Source organism: Cryptomeria japonica, chromosome 7 (assembly GCF_030272615.1).
Source record: "Cryptomeria japonica chromosome 7, Sugi_1.0, whole genome shotgun sequence".
In the NCBI taxonomy this organism is placed as follows: Eukaryota; Viridiplantae; Streptophyta; class Pinopsida; order Cupressales; family Cupressaceae; genus Cryptomeria; species Cryptomeria japonica.
This window is the reverse complement of record NC_081411.1, coordinates 601,330,297-601,355,366: the sequence shown is the minus strand read 5'-3', so window position 1 is coordinate 601,355,366 and position 25,070 is coordinate 601,330,297. Positions and strand designations below refer to the sequence as shown.

Sequence of the window (25,070 nt, the reverse complement as noted above, 5' to 3'; positions counted from 1 at the left end):
TTAAGTCCACTTAACAATCTACCCCACAATACACTCTTATGCATTGATTTAATCCCAAAACATTTTTGAGACCACAAAATGCTTTTCGTGTAAACCCGAGTTCTTAGGAGGCCAATTGAAGGTTCAAAGAGAGTAAATCTGGTATCATGATGAAGTTAAAAAGTTGGTGATCACACTTGTTACCTTGGATTAATAAAACTGATTCAGAAAACTTGAACTCAAAATGGAAGTGTTTTTCCCAAATCGCAAAAACCCTAGGAGTTTTCTTGAAAGAGGCCCCACTCTCCTCTTTTGGTTTCATGTTTGCAACCATTTTATTTGTCTGGTACCATGGCAGCTGCCTTATCAGCGTCCAACGAAGGAAAAGAGAAGAAATTTACATGCCTAAACCACTAGTTCCACGGAGTTAAATGTTCGGGCACATTGTAAGGTCCAACCTTCTCCTCATACACGGATTAAATAAATAACAAAGATCTAGAGCAAAAATGTATAGATTGAGAAGGATATGAACCAATTTTGTATTAAAGAAAAATTTGAGCAGAATTTTATGAGAATTGAATTTATACATGCTAATGGAGGTCATGCAGACTAGTTTCAATAAACTGTGAATGTGAATATATAGGCATTTCTTCGCAAATTTTCTACTAGGATATTTCTACCGTGTTGTTAGCTTCTATTAGTTGCTATCCTCTGAGGGACATCCTATTGGATCCAATTGCTGGTCTCTTTAGAGTAATATCATATTAGAGTTCAGTTAGTTAATAGAAAAGAGGATGGGTAAATTAATTAGTAGGAAATGAGAAAGGGAAAAATCTGGAAGCAATAATGCGTGGATAGGATCGAAGTTTCAGAATCCATATCTTTCTGCTTTAGTTTATGTCAAAAGAATTTCATTGTGATTGGATGAAGATGAATAATTTTTTTGTGTATAAATTGCAATGATAATAAAACCTTTAAATGTTCATTTTTACAGAGATGGTACACTAGAAAAATAAATTTATAAATGTTTAAAATTGTACACTAGAAACACTGTTGACATCAGCCCAAACATTTAGAAAATAAAAAATATAAACATGTGATCGGTCATTTGGACCAACTTCAAAAATTATTTGCATTCAATGACTGCCATGGTAACCTGCCTACTACAGGAACTAAATAGTGAATATACAAATAAAATTCTCCAATGCTAATCCTTGTTGAAAAATGAGCATACTTAATTATGGTCTGAAAGTGTAAAATGACAAACTTGGTATCAATTTGCCAAGAACTTGTATCTCCAAATAAACCATCTGGAATAAATAAGAGCCACAATTTATTGGGAGATTGTGCCTGAATAAAATGTTGCTCAAAATTTGATCCAACTCATAATGAGGCAATACTTGCCTTCCAACTCATAATGAGACAATACTTGCCTTCCAACTCATAATGTGTTTAATACTTCCTTTCAACCTCTTTCTTATGTTGAATCTAAGATCAAATATTTATCGCCATAGTACTGAGATTTTTTTGTACTAGTGACAAAATAAGAAAATAAAATGAAAGGGTACCTTTACTCATCGAATAACAATTTTTCAAGGAGATCATATATTTGGATGTCAGAGAACAGTTCTTTGAAATCTTTGTTTAATTTCCTCTCTTTAATACTCATCAAACATTTCTTCAGAAATATCATTTATTTGTATGTCAGGAAACAATTCTTGAAAATCTTGTTTAACTTTGTCTCTTAATAGAGGATAAGGTAGAAGACCCTTCAGAATTACTCTATAAGGTAACTCCAGTGGTGGATCAAGAGATTGCCTCATCTCTTCATATATTTTCATAGCCTCCGAGGGTAGTTCATTATCTAAGAATGCCCGTACAATATCTCCGTATGTATGCTGATCTAAATCTATATTCTCCCTCTTCATATCTTGCCAGGCCTGCATTGCTTCTTCTCCCTTCTTATTTCTGGCTAAAGTAAAAAGCATATCCCTATAGAATGGCTTGTCTGGTTTGTACCAACTTTCTTTGCGAACAACATTGTAGATCTGTTAAGAATAAGACAAGAATTTGTCATCTCTACAGCATCTAAGCCATGATACAGACCAATAAACAAATACATAAAATCATGCACCATGTGACCCCATAGATTCTTTGTACACTGAGCTGTCAAACAAAAAGCATAAGAACAACGGGCCTATAGTCCTATAGACCCTTATAGACACTGGATCATAAACAAACAGTCTCCAAAATCACACGCACACAAACAAACAGAAATATGACTGTTTTTGAGAAACATCATTCAAAGCATGTCAAAATTGAAAAGATTGAAAGACCCAAACATCAATTACTCATTACTGACAGAAAAACAAAATGTGATATGATATTCCAATTGTGCTCTTGAGCATGTTCATTTTATGCTGCATAGAGAAAATAAATGAATTGCAACATGTATTCTGCACAGGAGTCCAGAAAGCATTCCTTTTGTGGCAATGCACACTCGCTGCCTTCCTATTAAAGTGATAAAACACAGGCCCGTAGCCCCATAGAACTCTATAGACAATGAACAATAACATAGGCAGTCTTAAAAATCACATGCGCATGAACAAACAGGAACAAGTGATAATGAAAAGATGTCAAAAGATAGAAGAATCCAATTATCAACTCTTCTAAGGGCAGTTGGGTTCAAACCTTGGACTATGAAGGGATTCCCTTTAGGTGTCAAAGATGTTTCAAAACGGGTCATGCGGCTGAGCGTTGTGGGCTTGAAAAGAAGACTTTGTCGGCCTCATGGTGGAAGGGTGCTTCTAATGAGCATTACTTGGTTGAGAAGAAAACTGAAACTCATAAGGTTTCTCATATGGTGGCTCAAGATATTGCGGCCTCTTCTCCGACTGTTCTGGCTTCTAGTGGAGAAGCTGTTAAGGCTGGTCTACAGTCTTATGCCCCTCCTGCTGATTCCTCGGGTGGATTTGTATCTTCGTCCGGTGTTTGTGCTGTGGTCGCTAATTCTGGAATTGTTCAGGTTGATGCTTTGCCTGTTGGTAGTTACTGCACTAATGAGAAGGAGGGTGTTACTGGTGCTCTTTCTTAGAATCTTGATGGATCAGCGTTGGGTTTGTCGGATTGGTTTGATAAGGCTGCTAAGGTGGAAGAGGGTTGGATTACTATTTAGGGAAAGAAATCTAAGAAGTCTAAGCCCTCTTTTGACATGACTATTCGTTCCCACAAGAGCAGTTCTAAAGGAAAATCTTGAGGGTCCTTGTTTGTAGATGTTTTGATTGTTATCCGTCTGGGTTTTTGCTGGTTCTTTGGCTGCCATTTGTATTGTTCCATCTTCTGCAACCTGTTTTGTCTTGGATTTTTGTTTTGATGTTTTGATTCTAGACCTTTTAGAATCTTCCTTGTTAAGGGTTTTAGAGCTCCTTCAAAACCTGTTTTTGCCTTAATCCAAAACAACCATCATTGACTAAAACATATAGAAAAATGTGACATGAAGAATAATTTTACACCTTATCCAAACATCCAAACAATCTCCCACTTGAAGTCCAAACAATAATTTTACACCTTATCAAGCAGTAGCTTTTCCAAGACATTTTTACTTACTAGGTGCTCCAAGGACACAAGTTTTAATCATAACAAGTTGATCCAGAAACCATTCTTTTTGCAGCAATTCATGCTTGCCACCTCCTATTAGCGTACAAAATAGCAACATATAATAGTAGGTAAACAAGTATACAGGATTTTTGACAATGAAATTAAAGGATCAGATATATCATATTTTCACTGATTTTATCTATTTTTTAAGTTTGTATCTGTCAGTGGAATGGAATTTCATCTATTCCTTTTATTTCATTGACAAAAATTGAGTTGTGCAAAGCAATCGATGTTACAATATAAAACAGATAAATGAACACCCAATACCTGCAGCAGTATAAACAGAGACACAGAATAACACACAGAAACACAAGGTATTTATGTGGTTCATCAATTGGCTACATCCCCAGGAAAGCAGGTTTTTCCTTCTATTAATTTATTGCAGCAATACATATCATTGTATTAAACAGACCAGCATCTCTGAGAGATATAATTCATATATCTTAGGCTAAGCATCCATCACAAATATTTATGCAGGACTCATTTTAACGAACGGTGTCCAAAATCCTTTTCATTGGAGATGAAACACCTGAAGCTGAAACATTTAAATAGAACAGCGGACCTCACATCCAAACAATCTGCCACTTGAAGTCCAAACCATGCCCTGAATAACCATACTCAGAGATGTCACCTGCTTTTTAAGGCCTATTGTCACATTTTTACCCAACCAAGAGAAGCTCTGCAGATCTCCAGCTTGTCTTTTGAAACAACCTTAGTAAACACATCTGCAAGAATCAACCTAGTATGTATCTTCTCCAACTTTAGCTTACCTTATTCAAGGATACTTCAAATAAAGAGATATCAAAGTTCTGTGCTTTCTTTGTGAATGAAAAGCTGCATTTTTAACCAAATGTATTGCACTTTTGCTGTCACTATACAATACAAATTCGTGTTGTTTACTACCTAATTCAGATAATAGCCATTGCAACCACATCTCCTTAGCTCCTTTTGTGATTGCAATATACTTGGATTCAATGGTGGAAAGAACAACCACCTTCTACAACCTAGAAATCCAGCTGACCGTTGCTCTTGCAAATGTGAGCACATATCCTGTTGTAGATCATCTTCAATCTAAGTCACCAACCATGTTTGAGACAACATATCCTTGCAATTGTGCATCTGTTCCTCTGAACCTCAATACATGATTTGAAGTGCCTTTCAGATATCTCAAAATCCATTTTACTACATGCTAATGATTTTTTACTGGATCGCTCATTATACCTATTGACCAATCCCACTACTTAGGCAATGTTTTGTCTTGTGTAGACTATTGCATACACAAGGCTCCCAATTGCAGAGGAGTAAGGCACTCTTGACATGTATTATTTTTCTTCAAGTGCCTTAGCATTCTTCATGCTAAATCTATTCAGTGCCTTTTCAATATATTTCTTTTGCGATAGTTTTAATTCCCTGTTCTTCCTATCTCTGATAATGGCTTTGCAGCACCCAAATCCCCCATTGAAAATTTCTTAGCCAATTGTTGTTTTAATTTGTTAATTACTTCCATGCTATTTCACCATTATCTATAGACTTATAATAAACACTATTTTAATTACCATGGCCTTGGTACTTGTTTCAACCCATACAAACTTCAATTCAATCTACAAACTAAAGCCTCTTTACCTTTTTTCTTTAAGCCTTCTGGTTGCTTCATATACTACCCTTCCTCCAATTCACCATGTAGAAAAGTTGTCTTGACATCAAGCTTCTCCAATTCTAGATCATGAACAGCTATTAAATCCGATATTCTCTAATAGAGGTTATTTTTACAAATGATGAAAAACTCTCTCTGAAATCAATGTCCTTCTGCTGAGGATAACTTTTGACAACCAATCTGGCCTTGTATCTCTTTTTCCCACCTCCTCCTTCCTTCAATCTAAATACCCATTTGTTTTCCACTGCTTTCTTTTTGGGTGGAAGAGGAACTAGTTCCCATGTGTGATCGGCTATCAAAGATCCCATCTCATCTATCATGGCCTCCATCCACTATTTGCTATCTTTTTCTACACATGCTTCTTCAAACCTAGCAAATTCAGATTCATCGGAAAGTAGTAAGTGTTGAAGGAAATCTCTGTACCTTGTTGAAGGATTATGCTCTCTAGTAGATCTTCTAACCTAAGGAAATCAATTCCAATGGAATACATTCCTTAAAAGTACTAATGGAATGATCTTACTCTTCATTATCATGAAAATTCAGGAGCTAAACATGTGGTTGTATCTGTAGATCAACTTGCTCCTGAGGTTGATTTACAAACTCCTGTTTGAACACGTCACTCCCATTTGTGATGTCTTCTAATGTAGCATACTCCTTAGCTGATACGCCTTGTTCTTGTACATTTTCCATTACCTTTTAATTAAAGATCATGTTCCTACTTCATGTGACATGCTTGGTAACTGGATCCCATGACCTATAACCATATTTTTCATCTCCAGATCCAACAAAGATACACCTTTTAGACTTCACATCAAGCTTTGTTCTTTTTTTCTTGTGGGACATGAACGAAATCTTCACATCCAAAAGCTTGTAGATGATCATAAGAAATCTTCTTACTCAACCACTTCCCTTTTGAAACTTCAAATCTAAACAAGAGGATGGTCCTCAATTGATCAAGTACATTGCCATATTTACAAACTCAACCCAAAACTGTTTTACTAGTCTTACTTCTCTTTCCAAAACGATTTTGTTTAACCTTTCTACTGCACCATTCTCTTGTGGTGCAAGAGGAACAATCTTGATTCTCTAAATGTCATTCTCTACACGGTATAGTTTGAATTCTTTCAAACAATAGTGAACCCCACTGTCAGTTTTCAAACACTTAATCTTACTACCAATTCGGTTTTCTACAAGTGCCTTAAAAGTTTTGAACATACAAAAAACTTCAGACTTCTTTTTCATAATGTAAAACCCAAACCTTCCTAGTCTAGTCATCCAAAAAAGTAACAAAATAAGTGGACCCACCACTAGATGTTACCTCTAAGTGGCCAAAGACAATTAAATGCACTGGTTCTAATGGTCTTAACTTCTTCTCGCGTTCCTTGGTTCTATTTGTCATATATGCAATGCTCACATAACTCCATATCTACCATTTGCAGACCTAGAAGCTGGTTCTTCCTCTGCAAGATTTCAAGACCCTTCTTGCTCCTATGACCAAGCCTTTTATACCAAAGCTCTGTTGTGCTACCTACAATTGCCATTGTAGTCCCACTTTTGTCAAATTCTCTGGTACATACGATGTACCAGATTTGCATCCTCTAACAATCACCAATGCTCCTTTTGTTACCTTCCACGCACTTGCCTCAAATGTAACACTACATCCGAGTGCATCCAACTACCCATATAAGACCAAGTTTCTCCTAAGTTGAGGAACATGTCCAACATCCTTTAGAAAATCGTCGTTGCATTTTTCATCTTCAGTAAAACATCACCCTTGCCAATGATACTACAAGGCTCATCATCACCGAGGTAAAACTTCCCAAATTATTGGAATGATAATTTGTTAAATAATCTTTGCATCATGTCACATGAAATGATGCTCTTGAGTCAAGTACCCAAAAATCTGCAATAGCCTCTCCTATAGACAAAGTAAGCACACTTGCGTCTTCTTCATAACTTGTGCCAGACTCATTTTCTTTAGATTAGTTCTCAACCTTCTTGTTCTTCAGCAACCAACAAGTTTTCTTCATGTGGCCTTCCTTACCACAATGCCAACGACTACCTTTTCTGCCTTTGGATTTTGATCTTTTGCTAGACTTCGATCTTCCCCTCTAATTATCCTTCCCTCATTCATGTGTTCTCCCTCTATTGCTTGTTACCAAAGCATCTCCTAATGAAATTACTTGGTTTTTCCTTCTCATGTCCTTGCAAAGAAGAGCCCCAACAACACAAATTTTAGCACTCTTCCCTTCTTACTAAAATTTCAAATTGCTAACAGCCATAACAACTCTTTTCCAACTATCAGGTAATGAACACAACAACAACATAGCCTTGATCTCATCATGCAATGTGATGCTTATTGCAAGGTGTTGAACTTATCGAACTCGTTCAAGTGATTGTGAGGGTGCCACCTTCTAACATTTTTAATTTGAACAATTTCTTCATCAAAAATACCTTGTTACATGCAGAGGCCATCTAATACAAGTCTAATTTACAATCCCATCGTCCGTAGACATTGCTGGATAAAGACAGAATGTTCGTAGCCACTACCTTCCGGTCCAATTTGTCCTGGTCTTCATCCAACATTGCAATTGGCTTTTTCGATTTTCCTTCCAATGTGATCAAAAGGTCCTTAGATTTATAAGGGCTTTAAGCTGCAGGTTTAAAAGAGCTTCAAGCTGCAACTTCCACATTCTGAAATTTTGTCTTGAGAATTTCTCAATTCTCCATTTCTTTGTCTCCTCCATTTTCCCTTCAATGCAAGCAACTTTCCTGATTCTCTTTGGCTTTGATACAAATTGTTATATTATAAGACAGATAAATGAACACCCAATACCTGCAGCAATATAAAAAGACACAGAATAACATGCACAGAGACAAGGTATTTACGTGGTTCACCAAATGGCTACATCCATGAAAAAGTTGGCTTCTCCTTCTATTAATTTATCGCATCAATATAGATCACTGTATTAAATAGACCAGTATCTCTGAGAGAGACAAAATATTCATACTACATGATAGACTAAGCGTCCATCACACATATATATGCAAGTCTTGTTTTAATAGATACAAAGCATCCAAAATCCTATTCATCGGAGATGAAATGTCTGAAGCTGAAACATCTAAAATAGAACATTGGACTTCACATCCGAACAATTGGAAGTCATTTCATGCCAACAAGTCACAAGCTCAAACTAAGCTAGGACTCAAAGCAGCATTTATTAATTATTCAAGTACGATGTGATTACAATGAGCTGTGAAATTCAAATATATCATATTGTACATTGCTAATAAAGTTACCAACAAGTCTTGCAGACGGAGTCGGAGTGAGCTATCTGACATCAATTTCAATCTAGTATGATGAGGGTAGGGCTGACCAATCCAGATTCAGAGATTCCAATCAAACCATCTGAATAACCCTCAAAAAATTCAGTTAGGGCTACAAAGCTAATCCAGAAAATCAGAGAGAATGAGAAGAATGAGTGCTATGGGACAGAGTTTTTCCTGCGTGCGCTAGGGCTTCCCTAGCCGTGCTGCCTGTCGTGTGTGCTGTCTGTGTGCACGAGCTGCTGTGTGCTGCTGTGCATTGGGGTCTGTGTGCTGACTGTGGGTGTGAGGAGTGAGCAGTTTTGTGTGTGGGTTTTCGGTTGTTTTGTCCATGGCGACGCAGTTGGTATCCGCCAGTCTGGTGGTAGCTGGTGCTAAGGGGCCCCATAATGGTTCTTCTTCGTGTCTGCATGGCTCTTCTTCGGGTTTGCATGCACAAAAACTAGAGTCTTTTTATGAGGGTGAGGGCTCAAAAATGAAGAAAGTTAATGGTTGCTTCCCTAGATGTCAAGATCGTACGGTTCTGGTTATTTATCCAGATTCGGTTATAGACGATCTCTCGTATTGGAGTCATCACGCTCTCATTTGCAAATTTCTTGGCATTCGTATTCCTCTGTCAGCATTGGAAGCCTGGATAAGACGATCATAGCAGGTTGAGGGCGATATGGATATTATGCTCGCTGCGAACAGCTACTTTATGGTCTCTTTTTCCAACCTTGCTGATCGAAATCGGGTATTTGAGGGAGGACCCTATTTCTATAATCATGCGGGGCTATTTATCAAACCCTGGCATATGGGTTTTAATTCTGTTGAGGAATTACCTTCTAGGGTTCCTGTTTGGGTTCACCTGCCGCGACTTCCACTGGAGTTTTGGAGGGATGATATTCTGCAGCAGATAGCTGCTCTGCTTGGGAAGCCTGCTGCGGTTGCTCAACAAACCCTTGATCGTAGGGTAATTTCTTGTGCTCGTATTTGTGTGGAAATTGACTTGAACAACCCCTTGCCAGCTTCTCTTGAAATCTGTCTTGGCTCCTCTTCTTGGGTTCAGCCGCTTGATTATGAGTCCTTGCCTTTCCACTGTCACATCTGTCATGAATATGGACATCTTCAATGGCAATGTCCTAAGGATAATAAAAATCCCGGTTCTAATAGGTCCTCTCCTTCTTCACCGCCTAAGGAAGCTGAAGCGGACACAAGGAAAGCTCCAATGAGTGATACTGATTTGGGTAAGGATAAGGAAGGATTTGTTCCTATTAAATCTCGAGCGAGGAATCGTGGGTAGAAAAGATCTTTCAGAGATAGGCAAACGGATGAGGGCCTCAATCAATTTGAGGTATTGAATTCATTGGCCTTAGAGGAAGGAATTCCAGTTGATGCTATTCCGAATAAGGATTCAAGTTTTGATTCCCACATTTCAAAGGATATTGTTGTGTTGCATGATCCACGTGTTGTTCAGGATCAAACTGTGACCCTGGATGAGCCTTTGCAAGATGATATGGTTCTTGCAAATTTGGCTAAGGCGGTTTGTGATAGGAGTAAGGGTTCTTCTCACAGTCTAGGCGTGCAACAACGCCCTCTCAAGAAAGGTTCTTTTGCTCCTTCTTCTACAGTTGGGCGAAAGAAGGATCTTGAAAAGATTAAACTTACTGGAGATTTATTGGTGGAGTCTGGGTCTGTTAAGACCATTGATGCTCACTTTTCCCCATCTCCTCCATGATTGTTCTCTCCTGGAATGTAAGGGGGTTGAATAGCACCTCTCGTCAAAAGGCTATTCATGATTTGATTGTTGTTCATTCTCCAGACATCTTTTGCGTTCAGGAGACTAAGGAATCTGTTGATGTCATGCTTCAGTATGCTTCTCGTATCTGGTATTTCGGTCAGTGTCAATGCATTGGCTCTCATGGTAATTCTGGAGGTCTGGCTCTTTTTTGGGATCCTCATAAGATTGCTCCCCTTTGGTGGATTTCTACTCATTCTTCTATCTCCATAGTTGCTTCCGCATTGGACTCTGGGGAGATTGTTCTTATGACTAATGTTTATGCTCCAATTGATATCCAAGGTAAAATCCAGCTTTGGGCACATCTTAGGTTTGTCCGCTCTTGTGCTCCTTATCTTCCTTGGATCTTGGGAGGTGATTTCAATTCTGTGTTGAGTTTGGAGGAGAAGAGAGGAGGGTTGCCTACATTGGGTCCATCTTCTGATCTTTTTCGAGCTCAGGTGGATTTGCTTGCTTTAGGGGATGTTAAGCCTTCTCATGGGATTTTTACTTGGAATAATAGGCGGAGTGGAGAGGAAGCGATTTCTGAACGGTTGGATAAGTTTCTTGTCTCCTGTTTTTGGGTTGGCAGTGGTTTGGTTACTATTTCTAAGATTCTTGACTGGAAAGGTTCCGATCACCAGCCTATTAAATTTTCTGCTTCTTTTGTTGTTCCAAAGAATCCTCCTTTTAAATTTCAGCTTATGTGGCTTCGGGACTCTTCACTGCATGACTTAGTGGCTAAGTGGTGGAGAGAGGGAGGCCCTGCTTTTGGCACAACTATGTATTTCTTTGTCAAGAAACTTCAATATGTCAAATATCACCTTAAGAGATGGAATATGTCATGTTTTGGTCAACTTAAGTCCAAGAAGAGGAGTACTTTGGAACGTCTTGCTGTGATTACTCGCCAGATATGGGATGATGGGTTTCTCAGATGCTCTTGGAAAAGCGGAATCCCAAGTTGTGCGCAATGTGGAGGAATGGGAGCTTCGTGAGGAGTTTTTTTGGAAACAAAAGGCTCGGGTTGATTGGCTTTAGGAAGGGGATAGGAATTCTGCTTTCTTTCACCACTCTGTTTAGGCTCGTCGTAATAAGGGGTATATTTCATCTTTGGTTAACTTAGAAGGGCTTCAGATTTCGTCTCTGTCAGCTATGTCTCGTGAGGCTCGTCAATACTACTCTGATCTTTTTACTGAAGATTCCCCTCCTCCTGTGGATGAGGAGAATTTGATTCTTTCCTGTATTCCCTCTCTGGTGACCAATGCTATGAATGCCTCTCTCATTTGTCTGATTTCATTGCCTGAGCTAGAGGATGTTGTGTTCGGTATGAACAAAGGTAAAGCTTCAGGCCCGGATGGTTTTCCTGTTGAATTTTTTTAGTAGTTTTGGGATATTATTAATTTGGATTTATTGGAGGTGGTTCGGGAATCTCTTCGTTGTAAGTAGATGCTCCGAGCTTTGAATTCTACTTTCTTGATTCTCATCCCCAAAAAGGATGGTGCTGATAAACTTCAGTTTTTTCGCCGGATTGCTCTCTGTAATGTGGTATATAAGATTATCACTAAGCTGATTGCAGAGAAGCTCAAAACTTGTCTTCCTCTTGTGATTTCTGAGGAACAAGGGGCTCAAAACTTGTCTTCCTCTTGTGATTTCTGAGGTACAAGGGGGTTTTGTGGCTGGTAAACAAATTCTGGATGGGGTGGTGGCGGCTTCTGAGGTTATTCACTCTATGGCGACCTCAAAGGAGCGATCTATGTTCATCAAATTGGATATGGCCAAAGCTTATGACAGAGTTAAGTGGAGTTTTCTTCAAAAAATTCTTTTAGCCTTTGGTTTTAGCATAGAGTGGGTGAATTGGACTATGAGTTGTGTTACTTCTTCATCCTTCTCGGTTATTGTGAATGGCAAACCTTCAGAGCCTTTTGGGGCTTCCCATGGTGGTGCAGGAGCACCCATGGTGTAAGGCAAATATATGGTCAAAGTCATCATTTGAAATATAATTGATATTTGAAGATCATTTATAATGTATTTGAATCTATTTGGAATGATTTGTAAGGCTTGGAAGCCTAAAAATGTAAGCAAGTCTTGATTATGTCCTAGTTGTCCATATAGGCCCTTATAGGTCAAGATGGTCAAAATGAGTCAAAAGACCCATGGAAGGGTATACAAGTTATAAAAGGCAATTTAAGGTCCATTGTAAGGTGTCAAGAGTGTTTAAACAAAGTTTGAGTCCATTTTGACAAAAAATGTAAAATTTGTTAAAAGTTGTCAAAATGCAACATTTGGAAAAGTTGTAAATGGGAAGTTGAGAAAGGGGTTAAAAGTTGGTTATGAGAGGTAGTTGTAAGGTCAAAACTAACCAAGAGTCTATAAAAAGATATTGTATGGTCGTTCCAAAAGAGATAAAAAAAGAAAGGGAAGAAAGGAGAACATTTTGGATACATTTTGGTACATTCTACTATTGTTATTTTGATTGGATTTCCAGTTTTTGTGTTGGTTCCAGGCCTTGTACGACCATGTATGGCCTGGAAACCTTTGTATATGTATAATAGATAGTTAGATATGTTAATTACCTTTCTTTTCCTTTTGGTTTGAAATGATTATGTTTAGAAATGAAGAAGATATCGAAGTTTTGGTGAAAGTTGTTAATTGCAGATTTGATACTTCCTGAGAACAGTCACATTGCAGCGTATGGTATGAACTCATATGATATTATTAAGACCTCTAAATAGACTCATTGGAAAGATATGTGAATCATCTTTCTTTTCCCTTTTGTTTGAGGCATTTTTGTTTATATTTGTGGAAGTTATGAAGATTTTGGTGAAAACTGGTTTTAAACTGTCTTAAATGGAGTTGTTGGAAAGGGTTTGTACTTATCTTGTGATTTCACCATTGGAAAAATTAATGACTTGCATATTATGAAAGTAGACTTAGAGGGCTTTCATTTGAGTATGGTATTGTTTTAGTTTGGTTAAGTATTTGTTGTGAGATATGATGCCCTAGCAGGCAGCAAGCATACATTTTCTAGATTTATGACAGTCAAAATTGGTCTCGGTGCAGAGATGATAACTTTTTATTGAACCGTTGGATCTTTATAAATTTTAGATATGTTGTTTATAATACAGTTATTCAGGGTCTGACCGAAGGGATTGAGATTTTTAATTCTTGTTAAAAAGTTATAGACCTTTGTGTATAGGTCTATCCAAAGGGGCAGCAAGTTGGCAAGTTTGATACCTAGATTATGTTTTCTTGATTGATTGATTGTTGAAGAATGATGAAATATGCCTCTAATGAATTGTTATCATGATTAAAATATGGATGGATCAACATGATCCTAGAGTTGTGAGTGGTTTTTCATGATGCTCTGCATCACATGGTCTTCGCTAAGGGGATCCTCTTTCGCCTTACCTGTTCATTATTATGGCTGAGGGTCTGGGCCATTTTCTTAAGTTTCATGCTTCTCAAGGCCTTAATCATGGTTGGCAATGGGGCAATGGTTTGCCACAAATCTCACATCTCCAATTTGTAGATGATACTGCTCTTATGGGTTTGGCTCGTATTAGGGAAGCTGAATCTTTTCGGCACGCCTTAAATATTTACCTTGCTGCTTCTAGTCAGAAAGTCAATGAGCATAAATCTTCCATCTTCTTTAATACTCCTCAGGCCATTCAGAGGCGGATTGTTGATATCCTATAGTTTCAGGTTGGGTCTCTTCCCTTTGTTTATTTGGGCATTCCTCTTACTGTTGGAAGACACCCTAGGTCTTCTTGGCAAATTCTGTTTGACAAGTTGCGTCAGAAGGTTAATCATTGGACTCAACGGTGGCTATCTACTGCTGCCAAATTGACTCTTTTAAAATCTGTTATTCAAGCTTTGCCTATTTACAGATGTTTTGTTCAAGCTACTCCCATGTATTTTCTTAAGGAATTTGATACCCTCTCTCTGCAATTTCTTTGGAGTGGTACTTTGTCAACCGCTAAATGGAGCCTTGTTAAGTGGGACACTGTGTGCAGACCTAAGAATGAGGGTGGACTTGGTTTACGATCTTCTATTTTAAATGGGCAAGTTCTTGCTGCTAAGTTATATTGGCGCTGGTGCACTAGTCAGAATCAACTTTGGGCTTGTATTCTCACCCATAAGTATCTTCCAAATGTTAATGTGTTTGATGTTCCTTGCTTTCCTGTGGAGGGTCATGGTTCTATGATCTAGAATACTTTGAAGCTGGGGGCTCAATTAGTTAAGAATGGGCTCTTTTGGATCTGTCATACACGATCTCAAGCTCTTTTTTGGCTGGATTCCTGGGATGGTCATCCTCCTATCCTTTCTACTCATCCTCATCTTCAATCCCTTTCTAATATGTTTACTGTTGCTGGTTGGGATACTGTTGATCATTATAAGATTGCTCATAATCGTGGGCTGGTGGCTCGTCTTCGTTGGAAAAATCCTTCTGAATGGCCGCTTGGAGGTTTTGCAGAAGATAGAAAAGAGCTGGCTCAAATTCTTGAGTCTCATGAGTGCACCACCTTGGCGAGGAATGATGTTTTGGCTTGGGCAAGTAATGACTTGTATGGAAAGTTTTTTGTTTGTACTAGCTATGTTGAGTTGGTGCGGTAGACTTTTGGGGACATTCAGATCCCTTGGTGGAAGCAAGTTTGGTATAAGTTCTCTTGGCCGAAGTGTAATTTTTTCATGTGGTTGGTAGTCCACAACCGGTGCCTCACCTGGAATAATTTATGTAAGCGTGGTTTTCAAGGCCCCTCAATGTGTGTGTTGTGTTGTAATAGTGAAGTGAGTGTCTCTCATCTCTTCTTTCAATGTTCCTATACTAGACATATTTGACACTTTTGGTGGGAGCTGTGAGACCAATCCTGTTGGCATGTCTCTTCTTTGGCTGAGTTTTTTATTCATTGGAGCAAGGCCCCAGCCAAAACCTCTTTTCTTCAAGTTGCTTGGTCTCTTGGCCCTTCTTTTATTATTTGGCATATATGGTTGGAGAGGAATCATCGGATTTTTCAAGATGTGTTGTTGGGAACTCACCCCTTGTGGTGGAAAATTCTTCACTCTTTGGGAGAAACTATTTCTGCAAAATGTGATTTGTCTGAGGTTGTGGATCCAGGTGATGTTAGTTATACAACTAGCTCCATCTTCCTCCTCCACAACGCCAACTCATGAGAAATTGATGTAGACACCCTCTTTGAAAGATAAATAAGGTGGGGAGGTGGTGTCCTCCTCAACAAGGCATTCTAAAAATTAACACGGACGGATCTTCTCGGGGAAACCGTGGTCCTGCTGGTATTGGCGGCATTGGTAGGGATAGCTTGGGGACCGTTCAGTTTCTCTTTTCTATTTATAAAAGTTGTCACACTAATAATTTGATGGAGGCTCTCGCCATTTTATTTGCTGTGGGGTGTGCTTGTGCTCTTGGCTGGAGTCGGCTCATTTGCAAATCAGATTCTCAAGTGGTAGTGAATTTGCTAACTCGACAGCATTCTACGGATGTTGGTTGGCAGTTGATTTGGTTGTTAACCAGATTCTTCATTTGTGTGATTCTTTGGTTTCTGTTTCTTTCACACATATCCCTAGGGAGTGGAATGGTGTTGCCGATTGTCTTGCCAAATGGGCTTCTGAGCACATGCATAATTGGTATATCGTGGATAAGGGTCAATTACCCCTACATTTGTCTCATCAGTTGGATCACTTAGTGGATCTTGACAGGGCTGTTTGATGCCCTTGCTTTGTACTTCTTCTGCTTTGAAAAAATTTTAACCCCTCCTTTATTTTTAATCCAGAAAATCAGATTAAATCATAACCAATTGTAAGTGTAAGTCAGCATGATTATAGGAACGCTCAGTAGAACCATCTGTAAAAGGTGCATCTTCTTTGATAAAAAAATAGAGTATAGATAACTTGCAGACACCCAATTTGCATCCAATCATTCAAGCAATACAGGGAATGTATATACCCTTATCCTAACCTAAAAAACACGAGTTCTAATTCCATAGCCATGTGAGCAAAAGCACAATAGGTAAAGGAATACCTACGAACAACAATATTGAGCCTAGAAGGGCAACAATGGAACCTTTTCAAAAACTGAGAAAGATCTCAACCAGACAAAAAAAATTCCAATTGATTTCCTCCTCGATTAGTTTCTTGATTGCAGTGTTACCTAGAAAACCTCCGATATTAGCAAAAACCAAAAAAAAATTGCAGCAGACCAGTATATAGAAGAAATAAACTATGCAGAATCTCAAGGTAATGAATAAGGAATTATGATCCAACCACTTCGAGGAAACAACCTTACAAGTACACTCAGGCAAGGTACAAGCCAGATTGATAATCATATAACATGAAGACCGCCATAAACAGTAGTAATCCTATCTTAAAACGACAAAAGTAAACCTATCTGCTAGTAAGCCATTAATTATAGATGCCCCATCTCAGTCTCACCAAAAGCAGACTCGCTCACACAATTAAGAACAAAAACTTAACTTAGGGCAACTTATTGACTTGAGTTGGTGAGGCTCAGGGCAGGCTGCAGCAACCAGAGTTCAAGATTGACTGCTTAGTACTCCAGCTGGAAATACAAAGCCCTCGGTGTCGATCCTGATTATAAAGGATTACACCAAATCTCAGGAGGAATCACTCCCATCCTGCGAATGGTTGAAATCTAATAGTGGCAAAGAGGGTTTGAGGTTAACCTCACCAAGACACGCAATGCAAATACTAAAATGATTATGAGTTAGTTTAACAATATTTGAAGACAAAGCCAATAGACACTTTCAAATTTAAAAACCCAGAACATCATTGCATGATTTAAAAACTGGATGAAGCATAAAAATCTACAAAAATGACAAATTTGGAATTCATGAGATAGTGACCTTAAGGGCTAGAAAAATCTCGTCCTGGCGTTGGAATTCCGCAAGTACGGAAAGAAGGTCGGACTTCAAAAGTCTAGAGACATGGCTTTTCATGAACTTTTGAATGCGTTCATTATCCTGTTTCAATCGCTTGAGCTCCTGAACCACAAGTAGCCCTTCTCTACTCATTATTTTCTTTTTACCTCTCCACAGGGAAAGGTTCCCAATGCCAGAGGAGGAAAACCATCTACATTCTTCAGATTGTGATACTTCTAATCCTAAGACCTCTGGTTTGCCCAGAATATTTTCACCGCATTTCAATCCTCGATTGATAACCACGTACCTGCGACATTCAGAAATGCTTGCATATGCGTACTTCAATAAAATGGACTTGGATTTTGCCCTCACAACTGATAAAGAGGCCATCAATTAGGACGAGTTCATTGTATTGATGACTAAAGATCAAAGGATATTTTCAATGCACTTCAGCTCTCGACTGATACCCACGTAGCTGCGACATTCAGAAATGCTTGCAGATACATACTACCCAATATTGATGAATAAAGATCATGGGACATCTCAACCAATGAAAATAGGCTAGAGTGGTTGTAGAAGAAGAAGAAGAAAGAATTTTAACGTCCACGAGGCTAGGAATAGCCTATGGGACAATCTGATCAAGCTGTATAAACATAAGGAACTAATTCCCAATATAGTGGAAACAACTTGTACTCCATTTGTACTTTAGGTTTTTCAGTTATGATGAATGTGGTAGGATTTATTATGCCTGTAAGAGTCAAAAATTGGTCATTTTGAGTTGACCTTCAATATATATTCTTTATTTCTTCATCAATTCTTCACTTTAACTACTACAAAATTTGTACAATTGATGCAATACTTATGCACAAATGTCCTAATAGTTGTGTGTTATTAGTACCAATAAAGTTGCAAGTTCCTCTAATTACTAACTCTTTTTCTAATTGCTCTTATATAATGGGCGGCTATTAGCCTACTAGATAATTTTCTAGTAAGCTTTTGATTAGCAAAATCCAATGAATGGTTATTAGAACATGAAAGGTAATTGGTCCCAATCCAATGGGAGACTAAATAATAGTTTAAGATTCATCGGGTTTTTCAATTGTATGTATCACAATTTTACTAGATCAATGAAGATTATATAATATTTTATACAAATCTTAAAATTAATTTCAGTTATTAGTGTAAAGTGTAAATTAATATTGAACAAAAATAATCAACATTTTGTAATCTATGTAAAGCTTGAAAGACTCAAAAAATAATTCAATTGTTATTTAGATAAATGATATTTTTGCTAGTTTTTATTATAATATGCATCTATATTTTACTAAGATTGCAAAACTAAATAAGTCCATTTCTTATTAACAACCTTATGGAAGTCGTTGCTATCCTTTATGCTTTGGAGAGAAGTTGTGCCCTTAGATGGAGAAGATTGTCTGTAAACTGATTTACAGATTGAGATTGATATGTTGAATAAGAGGCAGGTGGAGGGATTGAATTGGCAATTGGCTTTGGTAGTCAATCAAATTGTGAGAAAATGCAGATTTTTGGACTCTATTACCTTTTGCCATGTTCCTCTAGAATGGAACAAGGTAGCAGACCATTTGGCAAAATGAGCTTCTAAACAGATGGGGTTCTGGGATGTCATTGAGGACACTTGTCTTTAGATCACCTTCAAATTTTAGAAGACCTTATTATGGAGGACATGAGGGATTAATTGGGGGTTCTGAGTGAGTCATGATTGATTGGTTGTTTTGTGTTTTGTCGTTTAAATTAGAGAGTAGAGTATCTGATGGAGATATATATTTGCATTTAAAATGTTTGGTATCATTGATTTACATAGACATGTAAGACAAAAATATAACACACTAATGAAAAGGATTAATGACAAACATATAATAGGTATTTTAAAATTAAAACATAAGATAGGTAAAGAATTATGTTTGCATACATATTAAACAAAAGAATTCATTTTCCAACCAAAGTTATTTCTTTAATATTTAGGTTTAGTTTGAACGCATCCAAATGTGATTCACAATTTTATCTAAAATTTTGGTAGTGTATCAAGAAATTTGCACCAATATTTTGTTTGAATTTTATAAAAACTAAAATTTTAAGTGGACTGATAAAGTTCTTACAGAACCAAAATAAATATTTATTTAATTTCTTAAGATTGTTTATGTGGACCACCAAATTTCTTAAAAGATCACTATTATCCTAAAATATCAAATAAAGAAATAAATCTTAAAATTCATTTAAGCCCCTAAAAACCCCTTAAAAATGAAACACAAGAAATCATATAGGCAAACCTTTAAAATGGGAGCATAGGTTTCAACAACCTTAAGAACAAATATTGCATGTTTTTTTTAGATTTTAGATTAAAAAAATAGTTCAAAATCTTTATTCTATACTTCAAGATTATTTGCAAAGGGATAAAAAATAACCTCACTAAGACAATATTGGCTCAAACATATTTGAATATTTTAGATCTTTAAGAGATAATTAGTAATTTTCAATGTTGATTTTAATTTGAACATGTAATCAATAGATGTATTATGTTTATAAGTTAAGGTGATCCTTATATTGTATTTGACTTTATAATTATAAATAATAGGACAGATTATCAATAAATATTTTTTGAAGGTATATCTCAAGAATACTAAAAATCTATCAACAAAGCATTGATAAAATCTCTATTAAACAAGATAACTTTTCCTCTAAGAAAAAATAAAATTATATATTTTAGAAAAATTAACATGACACTAATAAGTTGGTTTTTGTAGCCAAATGCAAGGTGGGCTAATCTTTCACAAATGGACAATGTAATTTGAAATATTATCACATGGGTATTCATGAATCATCAAAGGATTAGTATATTATAGCATTTAATGTCAAATCTCTTTTGTTCACTATGGCTAGTAATGAGGAATCAAATCCTCTTTGCCTAGTGTATTTTCTCTAGTATATGTAACATATAGATATCTGTGATAATTTGCCAAGATCTAGAGGCAATGGAAAGCACAGATAAGAGAGACAAAATAGATGATAGGAATAAACTATATTCTATCAAGATGCAAAATATGATCAACTGGATCATTACAAGATGTTCAATGATTGCACGTACAAATAATGTAGATGAGCTTGCTTATATAGGCAAGGCTATATGGATATGTGAGCACACAAACATGACATGTGGCTCAATAAGAAACAAGAGTAGGTAGGAGAAATAATTAAATATTCCACATGAGGTGGAATGTAACAACAAGATAAGATCAACACCATAAAAGGTAGAAATTCTCCTACACACACTATCCCAATGTGGCACAAATATCTAAGTGTCTCATACCCAAACTACTATGAAATGCATGTACCTAAGTAAACTTAAGTAAAGTGTAATAATATCCAAGATAGATAATTATTTACACCAACACCCCCCCGTAAGTGCAACTTAGGGGAATGCACTAAAGTCTATAATGCAACTAAGCAATGCAAGATGGGTCCCGGCTACGAGGCCATGTTAGGTACCCATGTACAAATGCAAATGCAATATCCCATAAACAGAGAAAGAGAGAAAAAACCAATGGGAAAAAAACCCTCCCCCAAACAAGAGATGATGAAAGAAAAAAATGCTCTCAATGTGCTCTCAATGAGGAATGAGAAGTAAAAAATATGTCCCTACCATAAGAGAGAAGAAGAGACCATGAAGCCCTCCCTCAATGTCGAATCTCCTGCAAGGATGGTCCAATGATGTTGACCAAAATACCTCCCCATAAGGAAGAAAGAGAGCCAATGCTGCACCAATAATGTCAAAGTGTGACAAAACTAGGTACCAAGTCGATGACGATGAATCACTCGTTGCAACAAAAAGAAGATCGGGCATGGAGACAACCTGCTTTGAGCATAATCTGGATACTCGTAAATGGCAAAAATACTAGTACAATCTAAGTCTCACAAGAGCTATGCACAAATGTGTACAATCTAAGTCTCAACTGGAGCCATGCACCAAGTCTCACAAGATATTCCTAATCTATGTGTACAAAAGGATTAGATCAAATATGTCAACAATGACAAGATACAAAGAGGTGTGGCACTTTATGATAGTGCGAGTACAACATTTCTCAATCAAGAGCATACATCATGATAAAATATTCAAATGTGGAAACATGAAAATGATGCCACCAACAAACAAGCCCTGTAGAATACTGCAAATGAAGATGCCTCCGAATGGAATTTCACCAAGAGATATAAATGAACAACTGACCCCCCATAAAAATATCATGTTGGCACTTGCAAATAATGGCAAAGTGGACTTCTAATTTCAATGATTACAACTTCTCAAAATGAGATATAAGAGACTTCAACAAATACTACTAGTGATCTAAACTGAGATCCAAGCAAAATACAAGTACCAAATAGGCCAAAAATGACCAAATACTAAAAGTACAATTTCTACTCACAATCACTGCAAACTAATGGCAGATTATGAAAGTAGACAAAAAATTATGCACTCTAAAAAAAACGGCACCTGAAAAGGAGTCCATATGAGCCCAAATGAAGCCTCCAAAGTTGTAAAAATTGGGATTTCATGATTTTCGAAAAACCTGTATCCGAAAAATAGAAAACTCATGCACCACTGTATAGATCACGAAATTCTACCCCAAAAAAAATAATTTCTCGAAAAAAGGAGTCTAGATGAGTGAGATATCACTATTTGAAAATTGTCTGCAAAATTTTAATTTCTGGAAAAAATTTGCCGCAGCTTCAAACTTCAAATGCCTCTAGATTTGGCCTCTGAAGTTCGATTTGGATGAAACAAAAGGCAAATTTGACTTTCTTGGACCTCCTGAATCCAATGGTGACCTCATATTTGACCCATCAAGCTTCAATAATAACCTGCAATAGAAAGCTCCAAAATGCAAACCCCAAATAGCATCAAATTTCTCTCAATTAGAAAACCAATGACACTTTAATGGCTCTGATACCATGTGAGAATTTGCCAAGATCTAGAGGCAATGGAAAGCATAAATAAGAGAGACAAAATAGATGATAGGAATAAATTGTATTCTATCAAGATGCTAAATATGATCAACTGGATCATTACAAGATGTTCAATGATTGCCCGTACAAACAATGTAGATGAGCCTGATTATATAGGCAAGGCTATATGGATATGTAAGCACACAAACATGACATGTGGCTCAATAAGAAACAAGGTTAGGTAGGAAATAGGTGTGGTAGGTAGGAGAAACAATTAAATATTCCACATGAGGTGGAATGTAACAACAAGATAAGATCAACACCATAAAAAGGTGGAAATTCTCCTACACACACTATCCCAATGTGGCTCAAACACCCAAGTGTATCATACCCAAACTACTATGAAATGCATGTACCTAAGTAAACTTAAGTATAGTGTAATAATATCCAAGATGAATAATTATTTACACCAACAATATCCTCTAGAAGGACAAGAGATGCATAAAAGTACTCAAGCACATGTTAATTCCCCTTTGGCTACTACTGACATGATGACTAATCTTAAAATCCAAGTTGTTGATATGCAAGTGAGATTGAAGGACCTGGAAACTACTACAGAGAGCCTTAGAGTTGATAAAAAGTTATTGTTCAAGGCAGTCAAATCCCTTACCTTGATCATTGACGAATTTATGTGGGAGACAGTGATAGGTGTGGTCCCAAGACAAAGCAAAGTAAAGAAACAATAGAAGAAAGGTAAGGATCATGAAGATTGTGTTCCTGATGTCAAAGACTGGAAGAATAATCTATGCATTCTAGAAAATAACTATGGTCCTATTAAAGACCAAAATAAATAGGTTGTTGATTTAGGGTTTGCTAGATTTTTTGGTTGTGATTAGTTATAGGTTGTCTTTAGTTTATGGTGGTTTCTCTAAGAAGTTTATGTTTATGATCTTATTTGGCTTGCATGCCTATTATATGCTTGGATGGTTAGTTAAATACTTTAGCAGTTATTTCTGGCTTAGATACTCTAGTGGTACTTGATCTATTTTTTATTATGTATGTTTGATGGTTAGTTGGTGCCTCTAGCTATTCTGATCTAGTGGTTGTTCTTTGGTTGGTTGTTCTATTTTGTTAATTATATGGGATCAAGGCCCTTCCCTACTTAATCAAAAACATATAGATGTTCTTCCTCATCTTTGTGTTCATCATGTATTAAGGACATTATAGCAGCTACAAATAGACAAACAATACTAGCTTGCAAGACAATTAATATGGATTATTCATCAAGAACTTAATAACTAGTAAATTATAAACTACTAAATAGCATGCACACAACAACAAAGTCAAAATTTAAATTCTAGAGTAGCCTATAATACTAATCACTATAAATTAGATAATATACTAAAAAATTTATAGTCCATATACAAATTGAGATGCATAGATAGAGACAAAGACGAAGGGAGAGACCAATGAGAGGAAGGATATCATTGACAAAAATAAAGATGGCTTTATCTATACTTAGTTTAATATTTTTTCTCAATGACATAAACAAACTAACCAACTATCAAATTAATTGGAATTATGTTGACCACATAAAGAAAAAAAGGGATACCGCATTCACTTTGTGAATTGAAAGGGAAGAACTATCAAACACAATATATTTATACTTGTTTCAAATGAGGATTAGAAAACAGAATTAATATTACTTCTAATAAAAATGTAAAAAGAAAGGTAAAGCGTAATTGTTTTACAATAGATGAAAATTGAACCTTACATCATTCCAATCATTCATTAAGAACACCAATGAAAATAAACATTTATAAACCTATTAAAAATATATATAAATCAAAATACATTCTATGAAACAGGGAAATATGAGCCACTCTAATGAAATTTTTCACTTCAAATGAAAAAGCGCTTTGTTTAAATCAACCCATAAAAGATAAACATGTTATTAATAGGACTAACCACTTGAATCAAAATAATTCAATTATTTCAAAAGGTAATCTTCGAAATAAAATCTAAACTTAGATTGGATGTGCAATTGCAAGCACTAATATATTTGGCCTAAAATTCCAAAGGAGGTTTCTAACGGAGAAGGTATATTGTGACCAAATTTTAATTTTTTTTGAAAAATTGCCCGCATTCATCAGAATTCCGACGATAATTCAACATCTGGTTTCGACGGAGAAGGAATTGGCAATGAAATTTGTGTTATTTTTACAAAAAGTGCTCACGTTCGTCGAAATTCCAACGACCGCGAGCATTACTTAAAAAAAAAAAAGACCAAGACATTTCAAACACTATTCCCGCCTCCTCCCATTCTCACATTGCCACCCCCAGCAAAGTAATAATGGGCGAGTTTGGCTTAAACATACATTCCCGCCCATAAGTCTTACAGTATGGAACAAATAGGTTTCCATCCATATCGGTGTTTATTTCCAGCATACTCCCTGCCTATGCCAACATGGGAGATTTTGGACAGGTAGACATCCATCAAACCATAACAGAAGGGCTTATTACCGTCGAACATTCTCTGGGAAATTTTATGTTGCAGTCGGAAATGCTCTGATAAACATAATGTGATCCGGATGGAATAATAGCCATCTTGTTCAGGTTCAACCAGAAGTAAACGTCGATTGGAGCCTCTTTCATTTTATTTATTTCTTGCCCTCAACTGGGTAATTCCATCCATTTGATTTTCTGTTGGCGAACAAAGCCCTACAATTCTATGGGGCCACAATTGGAGGAGCAATGATAGGAACCATCAATGAGGCACATGAAATGTTTGACTGATTAATGCCTCCAAGCAATGTCGGCTCATGGAATA

General features: G+C 36.8%; 1 protein-coding gene across 1 annotated transcript; it reads right to left on the bottom strand.

The window, feature by feature from the left end:
• Window positions 1-1,176: 1,176 nt before the first annotated feature.
• LOC131029664 (pentatricopeptide repeat-containing protein At1g62350) lies at window positions 1,177-17,906 on the bottom strand. Its single transcript, XM_057960254.2, has 2 exons — window positions 17,252-17,906; window positions 1,177-2,027 (listed from the first exon to the last, which is right to left on the bottom strand). The coding sequence occupies exons 1-2, from the start codon at window positions 17,654-17,656 to the stop codon at window positions 1,638-1,640; spliced, it is 795 nt and encodes a 264-aa protein (XP_057816237.2). The 5' UTR covers window positions 17,657-17,906; the 3' UTR covers window positions 1,177-1,637.
• Window positions 17,907-25,070: the final 7,164 nt, after the last annotated feature.

What these genes read in the sequence shown, in the direction of transcription:
- LOC131029664 (XM_057960254.2), bottom strand. Translation starts at nt 17,656, where the DNA reads ATGGCCTCTTTATCAGTTGTGAGGGCAAAATCCAAGTCCATTTTATTG. An exon ending in AGATTTTTCTAGCCCTTAAG is followed by an intron (nt 2,028 to 17,251) that starts GTCACTATCTCA and finishes TATTCTTAACAG; the next exon opens with ATCTACAATGTTGTTCGCAA.